The following is a 19,474-nucleotide window of genomic DNA, read 5'->3' on the forward strand; positions in this document are numbered from 1 at the left end:
TGACACACCCACGACACTCACATAGCAAGCCCATAAGACGGACCATCTCCGTGCGCCTCTTTAGCCATCTCCCTGGAACACACAGTGGGGCAGATGTATTAGGCCTGGAGAAGTGATAAAGCAGTGATAAGTGTAACGCACCAGCCAATCATTCAGGTTTGAAAAATGACAGTTGTGAGCTGATTGCCTGGTGAATTATCACTGCTTTATCACTTCTCCAGGCTTAATACATCTGCCCCAGTATTTTTTAAAGACATCTGATATTGTGCAAAAGACGAAAATAGGTAAACTTATCCGACGCTACTGGTCAAGTGGTATTCTTAGCAGAATCTCTCCAATGATGTTTTCTTAAAGAACGAAGTTGAATCCAAATCCACCCAAAAAAAAAATCATATGGGGATATACATAGTGAAGTACAATTTTTAATAACATGAACAGAACAGGGGGTGTGGCCTGGCTTTCATACTGAGAGGACGTGCTCTATGGCTGCTCCTGAGGGCACCTTATATTAAGTCTCCTAACATCTACCTGCTCCCTCCCTGGGAGTCTTGAAGTGCCTCCAGCAGCCCCTCTTACCCTGCTGCAATCGCTGGGGGGGTCCCGCGGAGTCGGGGAGCGCTTTTCATCCCTCCTGCGGATTGCGGCCTTCCCCTCAGCATGAAGCCGGGGCCTGGAGTTGGGATCGTGGCCGAGCTGTATATCCGGAGCTGCGCTGTCGACTCTGCGGTGCCTTCAGTGTCCCCGGTGAACAACTGGCGGGCGGCCGGGCAGCTTCTTCAACCTCTTACCTGCCGCACTACGACCCCGGCGCACGGGACACAGAGGAGAGGACGCGGCCCGCCGGGACGGGGGATCGATCGGCGGCCATCTTGCCTTCGGCTGTGGAGCTCGCGGGACGCCAGGACATCGGCCGGGTGAGCTGCTGCCCTCCCTCCGACTACTATTCCCCCCATTGTCGCTCCGGCTGGGCTCCGGCGCGGCTTTAATCAGTATTGCTGGGCTCCTGCGGACGTTCCTGCCGCCGGCCGGTCTCCTCCTCCTGCCCCCGGGTAGCTGTCTCGGGAGCTCCCTGGGTGGGGGCGGCTCGCCGCGGCCCTCGCTGCCCGCTACCGGCTACGCGGATAGCCGCTCTCCTTGGGGCTCCATGACCGCGCTGACCGGAAGGCTCACTCCGGCTGCACCAGGCAGTGGCCCTGTTCCTTTCCCCCCTCCCCTGGGCTCGGCTGCCTAGAATTAACTCCCTGCCATCGCTGAGATACCGTGGTGCATGAAAGCAGATAAAGCATACATACCTTTACTCAGCCCTGTTGCACTGCCGCCGGTCGCTGGCTGGTCCGTGGCTGTGCTGGCGTGCTCTCCCCCACCGCCTGGCTACTGCATTCGGCTTTTGTGGAGGATACTTACCTTGCTCTACATCACTGGTTCGCACCACACCTGATTACTATTTATCTCGTCCTCTATGATGTGAGGAACACATGATGCCTAATTTTATGCTAAATCATTCTGCGGCCAGATAGCGCTAAGGGGCCCATCCTGATACTACCTATAGGGTCTATAGGAGCCGGCATCAACCCATCTCACACGTGTGCCATCTGTTCCGCTGAACCGATAGCTTCAGCTGCTACCCATCTACCTCTCTCATTCCACTATGTCACAGAGGAACCGCAAAACCCCTGCTCTGGCTAAGCCTAGTATCCTCCGGGCATGGGAAAAAGCAGGCGTTACACCTCGCAACTCCCCCACCGTAGACCCCATGTCGGATACCGATGATGCTCCTTCTCCGAAGACAGGTCTCACGACCCAAGATGTAATTGCTATCGTCACTAAGACCATTCAGACGGAAATGAGGTCGGTCCTAGCTGAATTCAGAACTGAACTCGCTGATCTTGGCACCCGCACAGACTCCCTGGAACGTAAAATGGATGAAGTCTGCCAATACCAGGTAGTAGTCGAACAGGAGCTATCAGAGATTCGCGTGGATATGGCCCAACAGGAAGACCACTTAGAGGATATGGACAACCGGAATCGCCGGAACAACATCCGGATCCGCAACATACCGGAGAGCGTCTCTGCAGAGGGCCTCCCAGGTTTTCTGGAGGGCTTGCTGCTTACCATGATTCCTGAGGTCTCTAAAGATTTTCTCCTTCTCGATAGAGCGCATAGAGCGCTGCGCCCACGTCCTCCACCCACCCAACCCCCGCGGGATGTCATCCTGCGGTTCCATTATTACAAAACAAAAGAGAAATTTATGATGGCGGCTCGGGAACATCAATCAGTTATTTACTCCGGAGCCTAGCTGCAAATCTTCCAGGACTTGGCTCCCTCCACACTTCGAAAACGCAGAGACCTTACCGCTATCACCAAAGTCCTTCGGGACAACTCCATCAAGTACAAGTGGGGCTTCCCGTTCCAACTTCATGTTTCAAAAGATGGCTCTCACCATTCGATTAAAACGCCCGCCCAAGGCTACGACCTCCTCAGGTCCCTGGGCATCTTTGAGTCTCTTCCTGATGAGATCCGGAATCATCTCACTATCACCTCCCCTAGAAGACCCGTGGCTCCTACCCCCGAATGGTCTACTAAATGAGCGGTTGGAATCCCCTCTCCAGATCAGTTACTATAACTGACATTGCACATTAGTTCTCCCCTTTATCATATTATTCTTATGGTATATTGTTTTGCATATTTGACCTTTATGATTTAGTGGAATGTGTGTTCTTCCGGACTCCTGCATAATGCCTCATGGTGACCCCATTTCTATGATGGCTGCGTGCTCTGGGGTGGGTCGGCTATGCCGCTCCACACCAGGAGATGACATAGTCTTCTACAAACAATTTATCCGTTCCAAATATTAGGTTCTTTACATATTGCCACTAGTTCCTATAGTTTTCAATGTAAACCTGCCTACTTTCGCCTTTTCTATAGAGGAGTTAGCTAATTTTGCATTTAAATGTCCTCTAGCTATGTTTATTATACCATGCTAGTTTCTCCTTCTCCCTATTACATTGTTTTACACATTTGATTTTGGTGGCTTGATGGTCTACATGTTGTCTGGACCTCCTGCATATCAATCCTTGGTGGTCCCTTTTCTTTGTGCTGGTCTCGTGCCTTGAATTGGTAAGGCTAATCTACCGCTCAATCCTGAGGGACTACCCTGGCCTAGAATTTAGACGTGATTGTTTTGGTTGCTGTTGTTATCGTAAATTACCACTGATTCATCTAGGCATTGTTGTAGGACTAATTGATGTTTTTAAGATGCCTTGGTTGAATTCACATCTCAATGTACTGTTATTATTTACATAGATATTGTCAGCAATGTCTTCTCTTCTCTCCCTGCTCCTCTTTACTCCCTGACCTGATTCTCCCTCTCCCCTTACCCTGGCTCGCAGAATGTATCTTCCTTTCTTTTTTTTTCTGTATGTTCCTCTTTTTCCTTGTTATTTGTTATTATTGGCGCTACCTTCCACACCGAAGGGGCTGCCCACCTGGCATCCGCCCCTTCACTCCTGGACCCAACCCGTTGTTAGGAAAGGGTCTATCCCTTAAGTTCGTACTTACGATCCCCCTCACTGTTTCTTCTGTCTTTTTCTTCCCTCTTTAATGTTCCCTGGTCGGCCATGTCAAGGGTTATTCTTTTTACTGAGCTATGCTGTTTTTCATCCTCCATGACTTTAAAAGTTTTGTCCGTTAACGTCAATGGCCTCAATTTCCCGACCAAGCGCTCCATGGCGTTTCAGTTTTTTGCCCGACAAAAAGCGTATATCATATTCTTGCAGGAGACCCATTTTAAGGCCCCTCACCCCTCTTTAAGCTCCAAACGTTATCCTCATGCCTTTTATTCCACAATGTCAGCTAAGCGCAGAGGCACTGCCATTCTGGTCCATCGTGACCTTCCTCTGGTTGTCCAGGACACGGTTCTCGATGACCATGGCAGATTTGTAATTCTCTCCGGCTCCCTTAATCAAACCCCCATCACCTTGGCATCGGTCTACGCGCCGAACATGCAGCAGGGTTCCTTCTTTAAGACGTTCTCTGACCATCTTTCTAAATTTTCAAATCCCTGGGTTATTGTGGCCGGTGATTGTAATGCTACATTAGACCCCCATGTTGACAGATCCCGTCCATGCGTGGGGCCATCTCCCCATACAAAACTATCTAAACTCCTTCAGTCATGCTTCACAGCTCACAATTTATATGATAGCTGGAAAACACTTTACCCGTCCGCTAGGGGCTACACGCACTATTCCCCACAACACGATATATATACTCGTATCGATTACGTTTTTGTAGCTAGGGACTCCACTCAAACCCTCTTGGGCGCCCAAGTAGTTCCGATCACCTGGTCTGACCATTATGTGATATTACTTGATTTCGCTACTCCTCCTCATAAACCCTCGACTTCCCGCAAGTGGCGCCTTAATGAGTCCTTGCTTCTTAAATCTTCTAACGTGACTCAAATTGAGGCCGCGATTCATCACTATCTTGTTGATAACGTCTCCCCCGACATCTCACCAGCAATACTATGGGAAGCACATAAGGTAACACTGCGAGGTCTCCTCATTAGCCTTACGTCTATCCAGAGGAAGGTTGAGTCTAAACGGATCGCGGACTTAGAGGCTGACTTGGCTTCATTGACTCTTCTCCATCAGCGCTTCCCCAAACGAAAACTATACCTAAAGATACTTGCCTTGAAAGGGCAATTGTCACAAATCCTCACTAAGAAAACGATCAAGTCACTCTTGTGGATCCGTCAGAAATTCTACGAAAAGTCAAATAAGGCAGACACCTTGTTAGCCCGTCGACTACGCGAGAAACGCACGCTTAATCGGATATTGGCTTTGAGATGCCCTGATGGATCCACAACGTGTGACCCTAAACTGATGGCTTCCCACTTCCAAGATTATTATGCTTCCCTCTATAACCTCCCCTCCGATGTCTCTACCGCTCCACACCATGTGTCAGCTATCCAACAGTATTTTTCCTCTTGTCATTTACCGACACTCTCTGCAGCAGATCTTAAGACACTCAACGCTCCTATTTCTCACGAGGAAATCCTTACTACAGTTAAGCAACTTCGCCGTTCTTCCGCCCCAGGTCCTGATGGGTACACTGCCTAATATTATAAAAAATTATCCCAAGCCCTTCTTCCTATGTTGCACTCACTCTTCAATTCATTGACGGAAAGGGAGCTCCCTCGATGCAGCCACCACCAGAGCCAATATTATAGTTATTGCCACTGGAAATGAAAAACTATAGGCCCATTTCATTGTTAAACACAGATCTAAAGTTATTCGCTAAAATCCTTGCAAACCGGCTCGCCCCTTATCTCCCCACGTTAATTCACCCGGACCAAGTGGGTTTCATCCCCAACCGTCAAGCTGCAGACAATGCACGGCGCCTTATTGATCTCATACACCTCTCCCATCAGGACTCCCTTCCGACTCTGGTGGTGGCTCTTGATGCGGAAAAGGCCTTTGATAGGGTAGCCTGGCCCTTCATACAGCAAGCCCTACAGGCTATAGGAATACATGGTCCATTTTACAATGCCATCACTTCGCTCTATTTTAACCCTTCGGCGTCTATCCTGGTTAACGGCCTTTCCTCCCCGCCACTACCTATTAGAAATGGCACCCGGCAGGGATGTCCACTTTCCCCCCTACTTTTTGCCCTGGTAATGGAACCGTTGGTGGCGAAAATCCGATTGAACTCCAACATCTCAGGTATCTTGGTAGGCAACCATGAATATAAAATTGCACTATACGCAGATGATGTCATTTTGACTCTGACCGACCCGCACACTTCCCTACAACATCTCTTTGAGGAGATTCAAACATATAGCTCCTTCTCGAACTATAAACTTAATGCCGACAAAACAGAGGTTCTAGATCTACATATTACTCCACGGGATCTTAGTCTTTTACGTTCCTCCCATTCCTTTAAATGGCAAAGTGCTAAACTCAAATATTTAGGCATTTACCTAACCAAATCCTATTCATCGTTATATGCTGCCAACTTTCCACGTTTAATATCTTCACTGAAATCCAATCTCACCGCATGGAACAAATTGTTTATTTCTTGGTTTGGTCGCATCGCGGCAGTCAAGATGAACCTATTGCCGCGTTTATTATACTTATGGCAAACCCTGCCTATTCACATTCCCGTTAAGATATTGAAGAATCTTCAGCGAGATATATCTAACTTCATCTGGGCTGGGAAAAAACCCAGAGTCAAAATGCGACTGCTCCAACAGCACCGCTTAGAGGGCGGCCTTGGTGTACCAGACCTTATTCGCTACTACCGTGCCACGCATTTGGCCTCTTGTGTTCTCTGGCACTCACCCCCGGCACAGAGAACGTGGACTTTTCTTGAGGCGCATTCTCTTCATATGTTCTCACCCTCAACCCTGCTATGGTGTCCATCCCGCTCCCGACCCAACTCTACTCTTCTCTTACCGACTGTGCGCTTTTCCTTGTCGATATGGGATTTTTGTACTCGCTTCTATCAACTCCGTTCTCACAACCCTTACTTAACTCCTCTATGGAACAACACACAATTCCCTCCAGGCAATAATCACTCTGCATTCCACCATTGGACCGCGCACAACATTCTTTTTCTACAGGACGTAGCCCCTCTCTCCTCATTTCCATCTTTTGCGGATCTACAATCCCGCTTTTCGCTCCCCCATTCAGTTTTCTATCAGTTTTTGCAAATTAGACATTTCTATGGAACTCTCACTAAACCCACCCACCCTGTTATAGCTACCCCTCTGGAGATATGGTGTCGCGGATCTCATTCGACGAAGGGACTGCTTTCTCGCATTTACCGGGTGTTACTGACACACAATGTCCCCCCTAAGGAGAGTCACGAACTGGCCTGGGAGAAAGAGGTGGGAGAGACCTTGACGGTTGAGGACTGGGAGGATATTAGACAAGAAATTACCAAAAGCTCTATCTCTGTTCGAATTGCTGAAAATTCATATAAACTGTATTACCGCTGGTATCTGGTTCCTACTAGACTACAAACTATCTATCCCACGCGCTCGGCTGAGTGCTGGAGATTATGTGGGTGCCGGGGGACCCTGCTGCATGTTTGGTGGTCTTGTTCATCGATCCGCCAATATTGGAGACAATCCATAAATTGGTTTTAGAGGTTACACATATAACCGTTCCTGACTCGCCTCTTTATTCGCTACTTTCCCGTCCCATTCCCGACACCTCACGCCACCAACGAGCCTTAATTAAACACATTTTGAATACGGCTAAATGTCAAATTGCGTCTAATTGGAAATCCACGACCCCTCCCACTTTGACCGCTACTATTAACGCAATTTGGTTCACATATAAGCTAGAGCGAATTACTGCTGCACTCCGAGACTCCCCAGTATCCTTTACTGAAACATGGACACCTTGGACCCTACACTTTAATGCTGAACCGCTATTGACAACTATTTAATATTTCATATTTAATCTGTACTATATTTACGCCACAGTTTACTATTATGCATGGCTCTGACTGGCCGACCTCTCTCTCTTCCCCTCCCCTGTTCTCTATAATCCCCACCCTCCATCGTTCTCTCTTCGCTACCCTGTATCCTGCTCCATTTTGTTCTTTGTTTCGTTTTTCTTCCCTTTTTTACTTTAATTAATATTTGTAACAGCTCATGTAGCCTGTTTGCACGGAGGCTTGTTTGATATATGCCAATTGATACACCTATTGAGCGCCCCCCTCCCTATTATAATATTACATTATTTTCTTATATGCCTTTTACTGTTTACAACGGTTTATTTGTTTGTTTATATGCTTGTATAATCAATAAAACGTTTTCTCAAAAAAAAAAAAACATGAACAGAACAATATAAAATGAATATGTATATATACTATGTATACCCCCATATGATTTTTTTTGGGGGTGGATTTGGATTCAACTTCGGTCTTTAAGAAAACATCATTGGAGAGATTCTGCTATGAATACCACTTGACCAGTAGCGCCGGATAAGTTTACCTATTTTCTTCTTTTGTCTATATGCTTTGGTGGAGGTGAGGGGAGTCCTCCCACTTGGTATAACTGTCTGGTTGCACACTGATTGAAAGCGCACCTGTTATAATCACATTTTCTCGTGTTGTATTTCTGATTTTGGTGGTCATTCCGAGTTGATCACTCGCTAGCAGTTTTTAGCAGCCGTGCAAACGCTATGCCGTCTCCCACTGGGAGTGTATTTTAGCTTAGCAGAAGTGCGAACGAAAGGATCGCAGTGCGGCTACAAAATATTTTTGTGCAGTTTCTGAGTAGCTTCAAACCTACTCATCACTTGCGATCACTTCAGACCATTCAGTTCCTGTTTTGACGTCACAAACACGCCCTGCGTTCGCCCAGCCACGCCTGCGTTTTTTCCTGGCACGCCTGCATTTTTAAGAACACTCCCTGAAAACGGTCAGATGCCACCCAGAAACGCCCACTTCATGTCAATCACTCTGCGGCTGCCTGTGCGACTGAAATGCATCGCTAGACCCTGTGTAAAACTACATTGTTCGTTGTAATAGTGCGCCGCCTACGCATGCGCAGAAGTTCCGTTTTTTTGCCTCATCGCTGCACAGCGAACGAATGCAGCTAGCGATCAACTCGGAATAACCCCCATTATACGTCTCAATCTCAGCAGTGCCATTGTGCATACACTTTGTGTAACATTTGCACCATAAGAGATTTTCGAGTAGACGCAATAGCAAAAAATCCCTTACCTCTGCCAACATCGCCATTCCGTCAGGCCCTATGTGTTTTACCAGACATTTATGCAGATTAGTTACGGGAACATTGGGGCAGATGTATTAAGCCTGGAGAAGGGATAAAGAAGTGATAAAGCGGTGATAAGTACAAAGTGATAACGCACCAGCTCCTCTCATTGGGGGTAATTCCAAGTTGATCGCAGCAGGAAATTTTTTAGCAGTTGGGCAAAACCATGTGCACTGCAGGGGAGGCAGATATAACATGTGCAGAGAGAGTTAGATTTGGGTGGGTTATTTTGTTTCTGTGCAGGGTAAATACTGGCTGCTTTATTTTTACACTGCAATTTAGATTGCAGATTGAACACACCACACCCAAATCTAACTCTCTCTGCACATGTTATATCTGCCACACCTGCAGTGCACATGGTTTTGCCCAACTGCTAACCAAATTCCTGCTGCGATCAACTTGGAATTACCCCAATTTTTTCAAATCCGTAATGATTGGCTGGTGCATTATCACCTTGTGCTTATCACTGCTTTATCACTTCTTTATCCCTTCTCCAGGATTCATACATCTGCCCCAATGTGCAGTGACATTAATGGCCATGTGTTACATACTACATGTGTATGTCTCTACATCAGAGCTCCACAGCAGTGCCTGGCTGTATCACCTGTTCCTCGTATTACAGGATCCTCAGCTACTGAGGCGGCATACAGACACTTTTATAGGTTTTTACCTCAAATCGCAGCTAAGTAAAAGATTTTCTTTATAACCATATTTTAATTCTACAGTACCTAAAATGACCTAATCTGGATGTTAGTACCTAGAATGACCGATTTTGACTGTTAGGGGTAAATTTACTAAGGTGGGAGTCTTTTTTAGAACCAGTGATGTTGCTCATAGCAACCAATCAGATTATACTTATCGTTTATCTAGCTGCTTCTAGAAGATAATACATAGAATCTGATTAGTGGCAATGGGCAACATCACCAGTTCTAAAAAACATCCACCTTAGTAAATTTACACCACAGAGTCTAAAAAGACCTAATTCTGTTATTTAAGTTGAAACTATATAAATGTACAGTACTGTGGATATGCGTGGAATGGGTGGTCTTTATACCGGCGTGGAATCCCGACAGCTTTTCTCCCTCTTGGAGGTCCACGACCCCCCTGGAGGGAGAATAGATAGCGTGGCGCACATAGCGCGCCACCATGCCCGCAAGGGGCTCATTTGCGCTCGCCCAGCTGTCAGTATGCTGGCGGTCGGGATTCCAGCGCCGGTATGCTAGCATAACATACTACATCCGTGTGTAGCTTTCATTCATATATACAGATGTATCCTGTTACAGCCGTGCTGCGTAGCGTACACAGTGTGACTGCCGTCTCCAGAGATTCGCGGGTGCGAGTGTACACACCCACCTGTGATCTATTCGCTTCTATGGGAAAGCCGTGACTGCGGCCTAGCGTTTCTGTGTACACATGGCGGGAGCAAACGCTGCAAGGAATACATTTCTTAAATTCAATTTTTAAAACCTTTAAAATTCTAAAACATGGATTGAAAATGTTTTTTCTTCATTTTCTAGATCCTAAAAATCCTGGGCCTAGTAATAAAGTACTATTTTATTTTTAATCCAACAACTACAAGTACTGGAGCTTTTCGGATCCATTGTATGAACGTAAATTCACTAAATTGCAGGTCTACAGAAGTGGGGCCCCGAACAATCAATCACATTCTAGCAATTATTTTCTAGATTGTACCAGAAAAATGATAGCCAGGATCTGATTGGTCGCTATCAGCACGTCAACAATGTATGATCTCCTATTACAAAAAATATCAGACTTCAACCTTCTAAATGCAGAACAATGCCGAAATGATTATATTCCAGAGGCAACGCTCTATCCGTACAAGACTATTTTACGTACATTATTTATTTATTTATTTATTTATTTATTAACAGTTTCTTATATAGCGCAGCATATTCCGTTGCGCTTTACAATTAGAACAACAGTAACAGAACAAAACTGGGTAAACTACTTCAAGAGTAGCTCCCGACCAGCGCAGCTTTAGCGTGTTGGCCAGGAGCTACTCGTCGCTCTCCGGCCCGCAGCGGCTGCGTGTGACGTCACGCAGCCGCCACGGCCCGCCCCCCAACTGTCCAGCCACGCCTGCTTTGGCCGGACTGCGCCCCCTAAATGGCGGCTTAACGCCACCCTCCAGCCCCCTCCCAGCCAGCGACCGCCTCTGCCTCGCAATGCAACGAGGGCTGGCATGCACCGGCGCACTGCGGCATCGGCGCATGCGCAGTTCCGACCCGATCGCTGCGAGAAACTGCAGCGAGCGATCGGGTCGAAATGACCCCCCAAAGCCGCACTGCGCACATGCAGCAACTGAATAGTGATAGCGCACTGAGGATTTATTAGCTAATTGAGTGACAAATAGTGTCTGGGGAAGGTAACAGGGGGAGCCTAGAAAAACGCAGGTGTGCTGGTGATGCTTTCTGGGCGTTTCATAGACAATCGCTGCAAACTCACTCACAGCTGGAGAGACCCCAGCGTCTTAGGAGAGCCGCTCCGTCTGAGGCAGTGTAGGGTTGCTCTGAGGTCTGATGGTGCGTACTATGTGCATCCAATGTTCTGTATGTGAGCGGTGGATGTGAGACGCGGGTGTGGTTCATTAGGTCGACATACAATGGGTGGAGCATGTTTGGTCGACATGGTCCTTAGGTCGACATGGAAAAATGTCGACATGAGTTTTTTTACTTTTTATTGGTGTTGTTGTTTTTTTTTTAAAGTGACGGGGGACCCCAATTAGTGCACCATAACCCCTCGCATGGCGAGCTAACTTCAGGGAGGTTACCGTTCCCAACTGTTGTCCACGTGGATCGTTAAGTATGAATAAGAACAAAAACTGAAAAAAATTGTGAAAAATTTATGTCGACCGTTTTCCATGTCGACCTAGTATTTCTCAACCTAATGACCATGTCGACCTAATGCATGTCGACCAAACGTGGTCGACCCAATGTACAGATGGGTCCACGGTTATCTTGACTAGTTTTCTGCGCCTAGGCACAACATGATTTATTAGCATAAACCCTTCATCTATTGTTCTCAACTGCAATACAATACAATGCAGAGAACAATACAGCAGGGGATTAAGTCATTACAGCAGGGGATTAAGTCCCACTGGCCAGTCTCAGTTAATCCTATTAAAGGTCAAGATAAATGTGGACCCATCTGTATATCGACCGAATGACCGTCATCCGTGAGACACTGGCAGTGGGCGTCTCTGTGCACAAGACGCATGCTGTGCCATTAGCATATATTCGCAAGTACACTGCGAACGCACCAGTACATTACCTCTGAATCAGGCCCTTTATGCGCTACTATAATGAGTGATTTATAGGCGGGATAACCTTGCTCTTCTTTATCTGCATCCCATAGAGATGTGAGCAAAGACAAAAGAGGTTTGATTACTTGTAATTACCCTGAGTGTGATGGAATTACTGAGAATGCAAACCAGGTCATCTCAAGCCCTAGACTGAGCTAGTAATAATGGGAAGTTTTAAAAGAAAATCTACACACATGTATAATAGTTAAAAACAAACGCCTCGCCTACTCCAGCTGTTCAAGAGAAGAACAATCACTGTAAACTGAACTGTGCTGCTTGGGGGTCACGGTTTCAGCGCTGAGTACAACTAAGTTCATTTATTAAGCACAGCCAACGCACATCTCCAAGCACCTTGCACTGCTGCACCTCGATGGCTGAATCACCGTCCATCAACCCCCGCCAACAGTCTGCTCTCAGGAGATGGCTGAGTAGAATACAGGTGCTCCCAGGTGTGCAGAGGGTCACATTGTGCATAATGATAAACATCACATGACTGTTTATCCTCCTATCCCTTTGCAGCTACAGATGTGTCCTCATATATCTTTGCAGTCGCACCAAACAACCCCTCTTGGTATGACAGGTCCTGTGAGACTCTGCTAGTGTTGGGTGTCTTTTTTGCCGACAATGGGGGTCATTCAGAGTTGATCGCATGTAGCAACTTTTTGCTGCTCGTGCGATCAACTAGACGCCGCCTATGGGGGAGTGTTTTTTGCATAGCAAGGCTGCGATCGCTTGTGCAGCCCTGCTATGCAAAAAAAGTTTAGTGTAAAACAAGACCAGGGTAAGACTTACTTACCCTGTGCAATGAATCCAGCGTTGCAGGTCCTGGAATTGACGTCAGACATCCGCCCTCCAAACGCCTCGACACGCCTGCGTTTGGATCTTCACGCCCAGAAAATGGTAAGTTGACGCCCCAGAACGCCTTCCTTCTGTAAATCTTTTTGTGGTCGCCGCTGTGACCGATTTCTTCGCCACGGGCGTGCTGACAACACGCTTGCGCAATGCGGGCGCAGTGCATGCGCAGTTCCAACCCGATCGCACGGCCGCGACAAAGCGAAGCATGTGATCGGGTCGGAATGACCCCCAATGTGTCTTAGACGCAATGCAAACAGACTAGGATGCACCAGGAGACTGTGCTGATTTATTCATATGCGACACTTGTGTGCAGCTGAGTATCTGAGTCTGCATAGGAAGTGCTACAGTGTAGTGGGAGTGGCTTTTTCCATACCAAGTTCTGTTCTGCTTCATATGCAGATTCAGTCACACGCAATATACAAGTGTCACATATCAAATTAATCACTTGCGCCAGGTATGGCGTACTGAGGCTAGATGTAGGAGGACACATCTGTATCCCTTTATATAAAGGAAACTCTTTATGTTTACTCTAATGACTAAAATGAATCAAAATAGTGAGGGAACATCAGTATTACCTTTATTACATATGGTACTTTGTGTGTACTGTTTGATACTTAGTATTAGATTGGGCAGAGGGTGTTTGTTAAACTGCTTGTTACATTGCTCGATGTGCAGCAGGAAAACGCTCCTCCACAGATGTGTAACACGGAGATGTTACAAGAACTGAAGACTGAAGGCTTTGAGTTGGTGCAAAACTGAAGCACTTTTCAGAGCTGGAAACCTCTGCGCCCTTCCTCATGGCATGGATCCTCACTAAACATGTGCCCAACGCCAGAGCCGGCCCTAATCTATATGATGCCCTAGGCAATATTTTGGCTGGTGCTCCCTAACACCACCGCTAGTTCTGCCTCTGACACTGCCCCCCTTTCCCAGCACCATCACCCCTCGCCTGGTATCCGTTCACATGGTCGAACATGTTATGGTCAACAGTCATTAGGTCGACCACTATTGGTCAACATTGACATGGTCGACATGGACACATGGTCAACACATGAAAATGGTCGACACATGAAAGGTCGACACATGAAAAGGTCGACATGAGTTTTTTTACTTTTTTTCTTTTGGGGAACTTTTCCACACTTTACGATCCACATCGACTACGATTGGAACGGTAAAGTGTGCCGAGCGAAGCGGTAGCGGAGCGATGGCACCATGCCCGAAGCATGGCGAGCGAAGCGAGCCATGCGAGGGGACACGGTGCACTAATTGGGGTTCCCAGTCACTTTACGCAAAAAACGACACCAAAAAAAGTTAAAAAACTCATGTCGACCTTTTCATATGTTGACCTTTCATGTGTTGACCATTTTCATGTGTCGACCATGTCAATGTCGACCAATAGTGGTCGACCTAATGACTGTCGACCATAACATGGTCAACCATTCATACCGGAACCCCCTCGCCCATAGCAAGTCCTCATTTTGTTGCTCCTACCCCATATATTTTAAATAGAAACAGTGCACACATTTGGCGTGCAGTCCAAAACGGGGCATGTTCTTGCTGGGAAGGGGCATGGCCACACAATAGTACCCCCAATTCAACTTACGCAACACAGTAATGCCCAACATAATACCACACAGTAATGCCCCTTACACATATGACACACATTATTAATGTCCTTATAAACATATGGCGCCTTACACATAATGCCTAACCTTTATTAATGGCCTTATACACATAATGCCCCTTACACATATGTTGCACATTATTAATGCCCTTATACACATGACACACATAGTGCCTCTTACACATATGCCGAACATTATTAATGCAACTATACACATAATGACACACATAATGCCCCTTGCACATATGCTGAACACTATTGTACATCCAACCCACCCGCACGTGTACAGCCCTTACACGGCCGCTAATACTATGACAATTGCCTCTGCTTGGATACAGACATGTTCTCATACATCTTGCCTCAATACGCCATGCAGCAGGATATGCCTGGTGTGAGTCAGTTGGCAGCTCTGCTAACGTTCGGCGCCTTTTCTTGCTGTAAATGCGTGTTATTTACATTGCTATGTGACTAGTACGCACAAGCAGCTTCTGCCGATTACAATAATATGCAGCATGCCTATATTCTGTGTGCAACTGTGGCTGTATCTGCATACTAAATACTATGTTACAGTGATTTCCAGTAATACCATGTAACGTAACATTTCGTATGCAGATACAGCCGCAGTCACACACAGAATATAGGCATACTGCGTATCATTTTAATCAGCAGAAGCTCCTTGTGCCCCTAGGCATTTGCCTAGTTTGTCTATACCTAGAGCTGGCTCTGTCCAACGCAGCACATTAATCTCACCCCACAAAAGGAACTCCTGCATCTACAAGTGCTCTCCTCCCATCAGCCTGTGCACACCTTCTCTTTTCCACAAACATTATCTCCAAGCCCTTTGCCATGTAACTGCACACACGCTGCTTTGGCACTGTCCAGTGGAAGTTTTACTATTCTGTAAATGACCTCCAATTAGTTTATCTTACTATTCAGAGTATCGGCAGGACTACTGTATGGGACCTTAGAACACAGCCACCATCGCCAAGGAGGAGTTCCTGCTCTTCCATGGCTTTAGAACAGTTTCCCAAACTCCACCATTACAATGCAGGTTTTAAGGCTATCCATGATTTAGCACAGGCTTAATTAGTACTTCAGTCAATTTGATTTAACCATCTGGACACAAATATTCTTAAAACTTGAACTGTAGTGGCGGAGTTTGGGAAATTCTGCTTTAGAGTTATGTAGGCCATCAGGACACAAAGAAATGTAGAATGCAGGTCCAACAGCATTGCTATGCAGGACCATGCGTTTACTTCGTATGCAGGAATAGGTGGCGGATTGTGCACTGTGCATACAACTGAGTCGCACTGCACACGTATGGGAGTCATATCAAGCATGTACCGGAGTTGCATCATGCATGACTCTGAGTCGCATTGTGCATGTCTCCGAGTCACACTGCGCATGTCTTTGAGTCGCACTGCGCATGTCTCTGAGTCGCGCTGCGCATGTATTTCAGTCACACTGCAAATGTATCGGAGTCGCATTGCGCATGTATCTAAGTTGCACTGCACATGTATTTGAGTCGCACAGCACATATATAAGTCGCACAGCACATGTATTTCAGTCACACCGCGAATGTATGCGAGTCGCACTGCGCATGTATCTGAGTCGCACTGCGCATGTGTCTGAGTCGCACTGCGCATGTGTCTGAGTCGCACTGCGCATGTGTCTGAGTCGCACTGCGCATGTATCTGAGTAGCACTGCACATGTATCTGAGTAGCACTGCACATGTATCTGACTCGCACTGCGCATGTATCTGACTCGCACTGCGCATGTATCTGACTCGCACTGCGCATATATCTGAGTAGCACTGTGCATATATCTGAGTCGCACTGAGCATGTATCTGAGTCGCACTGCGCATGTGTCTGAGTCCCACTGCGCATGTGTCTGAGTCGCACTGCGCATGTATCTTAATCAAACTGCGCATGTATCTGAGTAGCACTGCACATGTATCTGAGTCGCACTGCGCATGTATCTGACTCGCACTGCGCATGTATCTAAGTAGCACTGCGCATATATCTGAGTCGCACTGCGCATGTATCTGAGTCGCACTGCGCATGTATCTGAGTAGCACTGCACATGTATCTGAGTCGCACTGCGCATGTGTCTGAGTCGCACTGCGCATGTATCTTAGTCGCACTGCGCATATATCTGAGTCGCACTGCACATGTATCTGAGTCGCACTGCGCATGTATCTGAGTCGCACTGCGCATGTATCTGAGTAGCACTGCGCATATATCTGAGTCGCACTGAGCATGTATCTGAGTAGCACTGCGCATATATCTGAGTCGCACTGAGCATGTATCTGAGTCGCACTGCACATGTATCTGAGTCGAACTGCGCATGTATCTGAGTTGCACTGAGCATATATCAGACAGTAATGCAGCGTATACAGACGCTGACAGTGTGCGTCTCAGTCCTTGCACATTCAGACGCACAGATGCACACCAGGGGAGGGAATCACAGGAATCCTTATAGAGAACACAGGAGAGCCTTTACAAATGACTAACACTGTGATCAGAGATACACCATATCTATATTCAGTTATCCTTTTACAAAAGAATCAACCAATAGCTTGTGGACCCTGAGCCTTAACTATTAATATTAAGTAGGAGGGGCCTACATTATAAATCTTTTTGCTAATTTTCCCTTGGAAGCGAGCCTAAAATCTACACAGATATCAGATTGCTAAGGGTTCCACCAAATCTGAATCTTACTAAATCTGTACCAGATTCTGGATTTGTTATGTTGCTAAATATAGAAACTATTTTAAAAGTGGTAATATATTCACCACAATGTGTCTTAACTCGTATGTGGCTGTAGAGAATGTGATATACACTTACCATGTGCAAACCCTACGGACATCCATTGTGCAATCATATCTGCAGTCTGAGAAACCACCTTGGAGAAGAACACCTGCAAGGATATGTCCTGTTATACACATTCCAGATACAGGGGGAGATTTAGCAAAGCTTGGAGAGAGATAAAGTAGAGCGATTCTAACTGCCATTTTACAGACAGTGGCAGGAGCTGATTGGTTAGTATGTTATTGCTCTCCAAGCTTTGATACATCTCCCTTACAGGAATCTAATGATCACATGCTTATAATACAATACACGTAAGCATACACAAGAACCTACTAAAAGCGTTGCACTCTTACGGACAACCCACGCTTAATCCCCCGATATAACAAACAGTAGCGGGAGCTGGCAAAAAGTCCCCTGTTACCTGAAGCCAGGGCCAGTAGCCTGGGACAACAAGCATACCACAGACCATCTATATGTCTTCCATACAGCTTGTCTGTGGAGCTATTGATGAACTGCTATTTTAAGCAGTTATCGTTGATAGAGAATAAATACTTATCTGAGCTGTCATACGTAGGTCATTCTTTACAACTCACCAACACTTTGTTAGGATCTGCGGGGCTAATAGATAGAAAATGTTCCTTTATGATAAAGTCAACTAATTTCCTGCAAAACAGAATATGTAATGAATTACTAATAATGTATTATTCTAGTATTTTTTTCACATTAGTTGCAAAATAATGTAGCACTCATTCGAACGCACAGTAGAGAATACATAGCTTTTCTTTGGTATATGTGGATGAAATGCTTAAAGCGCTGCTCGTATTTCACAGACTGGTCCATTGTTAAGTAGGGCAAGTGAGGGAAGCCTCCTTTATAAGCATGGAGAAAGTCAGGGAAATAAAAGTGGTGGTTCCTGATTGTAACAAGGCCTAGATCTTGCTAGTTTGAAATAGGATTGTTTGGTAATGTTCCTCAGATCTAAAGCTGGTTACACACTTTCCGATGGGACACGGTGATGCGATGTAACGATACATCAGACAGCTGTACACACTATACAATCTGCTGTATGACGGTGTGGGCCATGGAATCGTCCCATTGGACGTGCGGCACATCCAATGGGATGATGCAATGAATGACAGCCGGGAAGGATGGACTGGGGGTACACATATCGTTCTGGTCCGCATCAGAATTGATTGCACTATATATAGTATAGTGTGTATTCATAACACTACCCATTCATGTACAATATTGTCTAAGAACTGTGTTTTTCCCAGTAATTGTTGGATTGTGTACTGTAACAGGAATAATGGCTGGTAATATATGAAAGCCTTTCCACTTACCGTAGCAAATAAAATTCACCAGAATTAGTCAAAACCTCAAGTGAACCAAATCGAAACCATGATTTTGCAACTCGTAAAACCACTGCGCCTACATAAAAAGCAAATATACATCATTCACTTTGTTATGGTGCTCACTCTCCAGTTTATAGTCAACATATTTTAGTTATATAAACAAAATAATAACATATCATTATCAAGAGAGGATATATAGTGTAAGTGACCTCTACAAGGTCCTTGCTGAGGCTATGATAGTACATATACTGTATGGGTAGCCAAAGATTCTATAGCAATAGCATATACTGTACCATGGTAGCAGGCATCCCTAGTGAGGACAGAACTTTCTACAAAGGTATGTAACTTGAAATCAGCTCATTATCACACACAGAGGCCACAGGGCAGAAACTCCGTAACTACTGGACAAAATTGGAGCAAACTCCAAATGGACAATGGGGGTCATTCCGACCCGTTCGCACGCTGCTGGTTGTCGCAGCGGTGCGAACGGGTCAGGACTGTGCCTGCGCAGCACCCGCAATGCGCATGCGCATCATTACCCAGCGCCAGCCGTCGCCGGGCAACAACCAGAAGAAAGAAGAAAGTGATCGCTTGCGTGATCGCAAGAAGATTGACCAACGGGAAGGCGTTCCGGGGCGGATACTCACCGTATTCTGGGAGTGGTGAGTCCAACGCAGGCGTTTGGAGGGCGGATGTCTACCGTCAATTCCGGGACCTGCAT

At 46.3% G+C, this 19,474-nt stretch overlaps 1 protein-coding gene across 4 annotated transcripts in view; it reads right to left on the minus strand.

The window, feature by feature from the left end:
* LOC134927346 (protein adenylyltransferase SelO-like) overlaps nucleotides 1-19,474 on the minus strand; it is a 215,337-nt gene that overhangs the window by 78,621 nt on the left and 117,242 nt on the right. For all 4 annotated transcript variants that reach the window (XR_010177618.1, XM_063921657.1, XM_063921658.1 and 1 more), the window contains 3 exons: nucleotides 18,742-18,829; nucleotides 17,995-18,064; nucleotides 17,438-17,510 (listed from right to left, as the gene is read on the minus strand). Coding sequence is in view for 3 of the 4 variants with exons in the window: in XM_063921657.1 (XP_063777727.1) it covers nucleotides 17,438-17,510; nucleotides 17,995-18,064; nucleotides 18,742-18,829 (231 nt within the window). In the remaining variant the exon portion in view is untranslated. The remainder of the gene's footprint in view (nucleotides 1-17,437; nucleotides 17,511-17,994; nucleotides 18,065-18,741; nucleotides 18,830-19,474) is intronic.

Source organism: Pseudophryne corroboree, chromosome 5 (genome assembly GCF_028390025.1).
Source record: "Pseudophryne corroboree isolate aPseCor3 chromosome 5, aPseCor3.hap2, whole genome shotgun sequence".
Lineage (NCBI taxonomy): Eukaryota > Metazoa > Chordata > Amphibia > Anura > Myobatrachidae > Pseudophryne > Pseudophryne corroboree.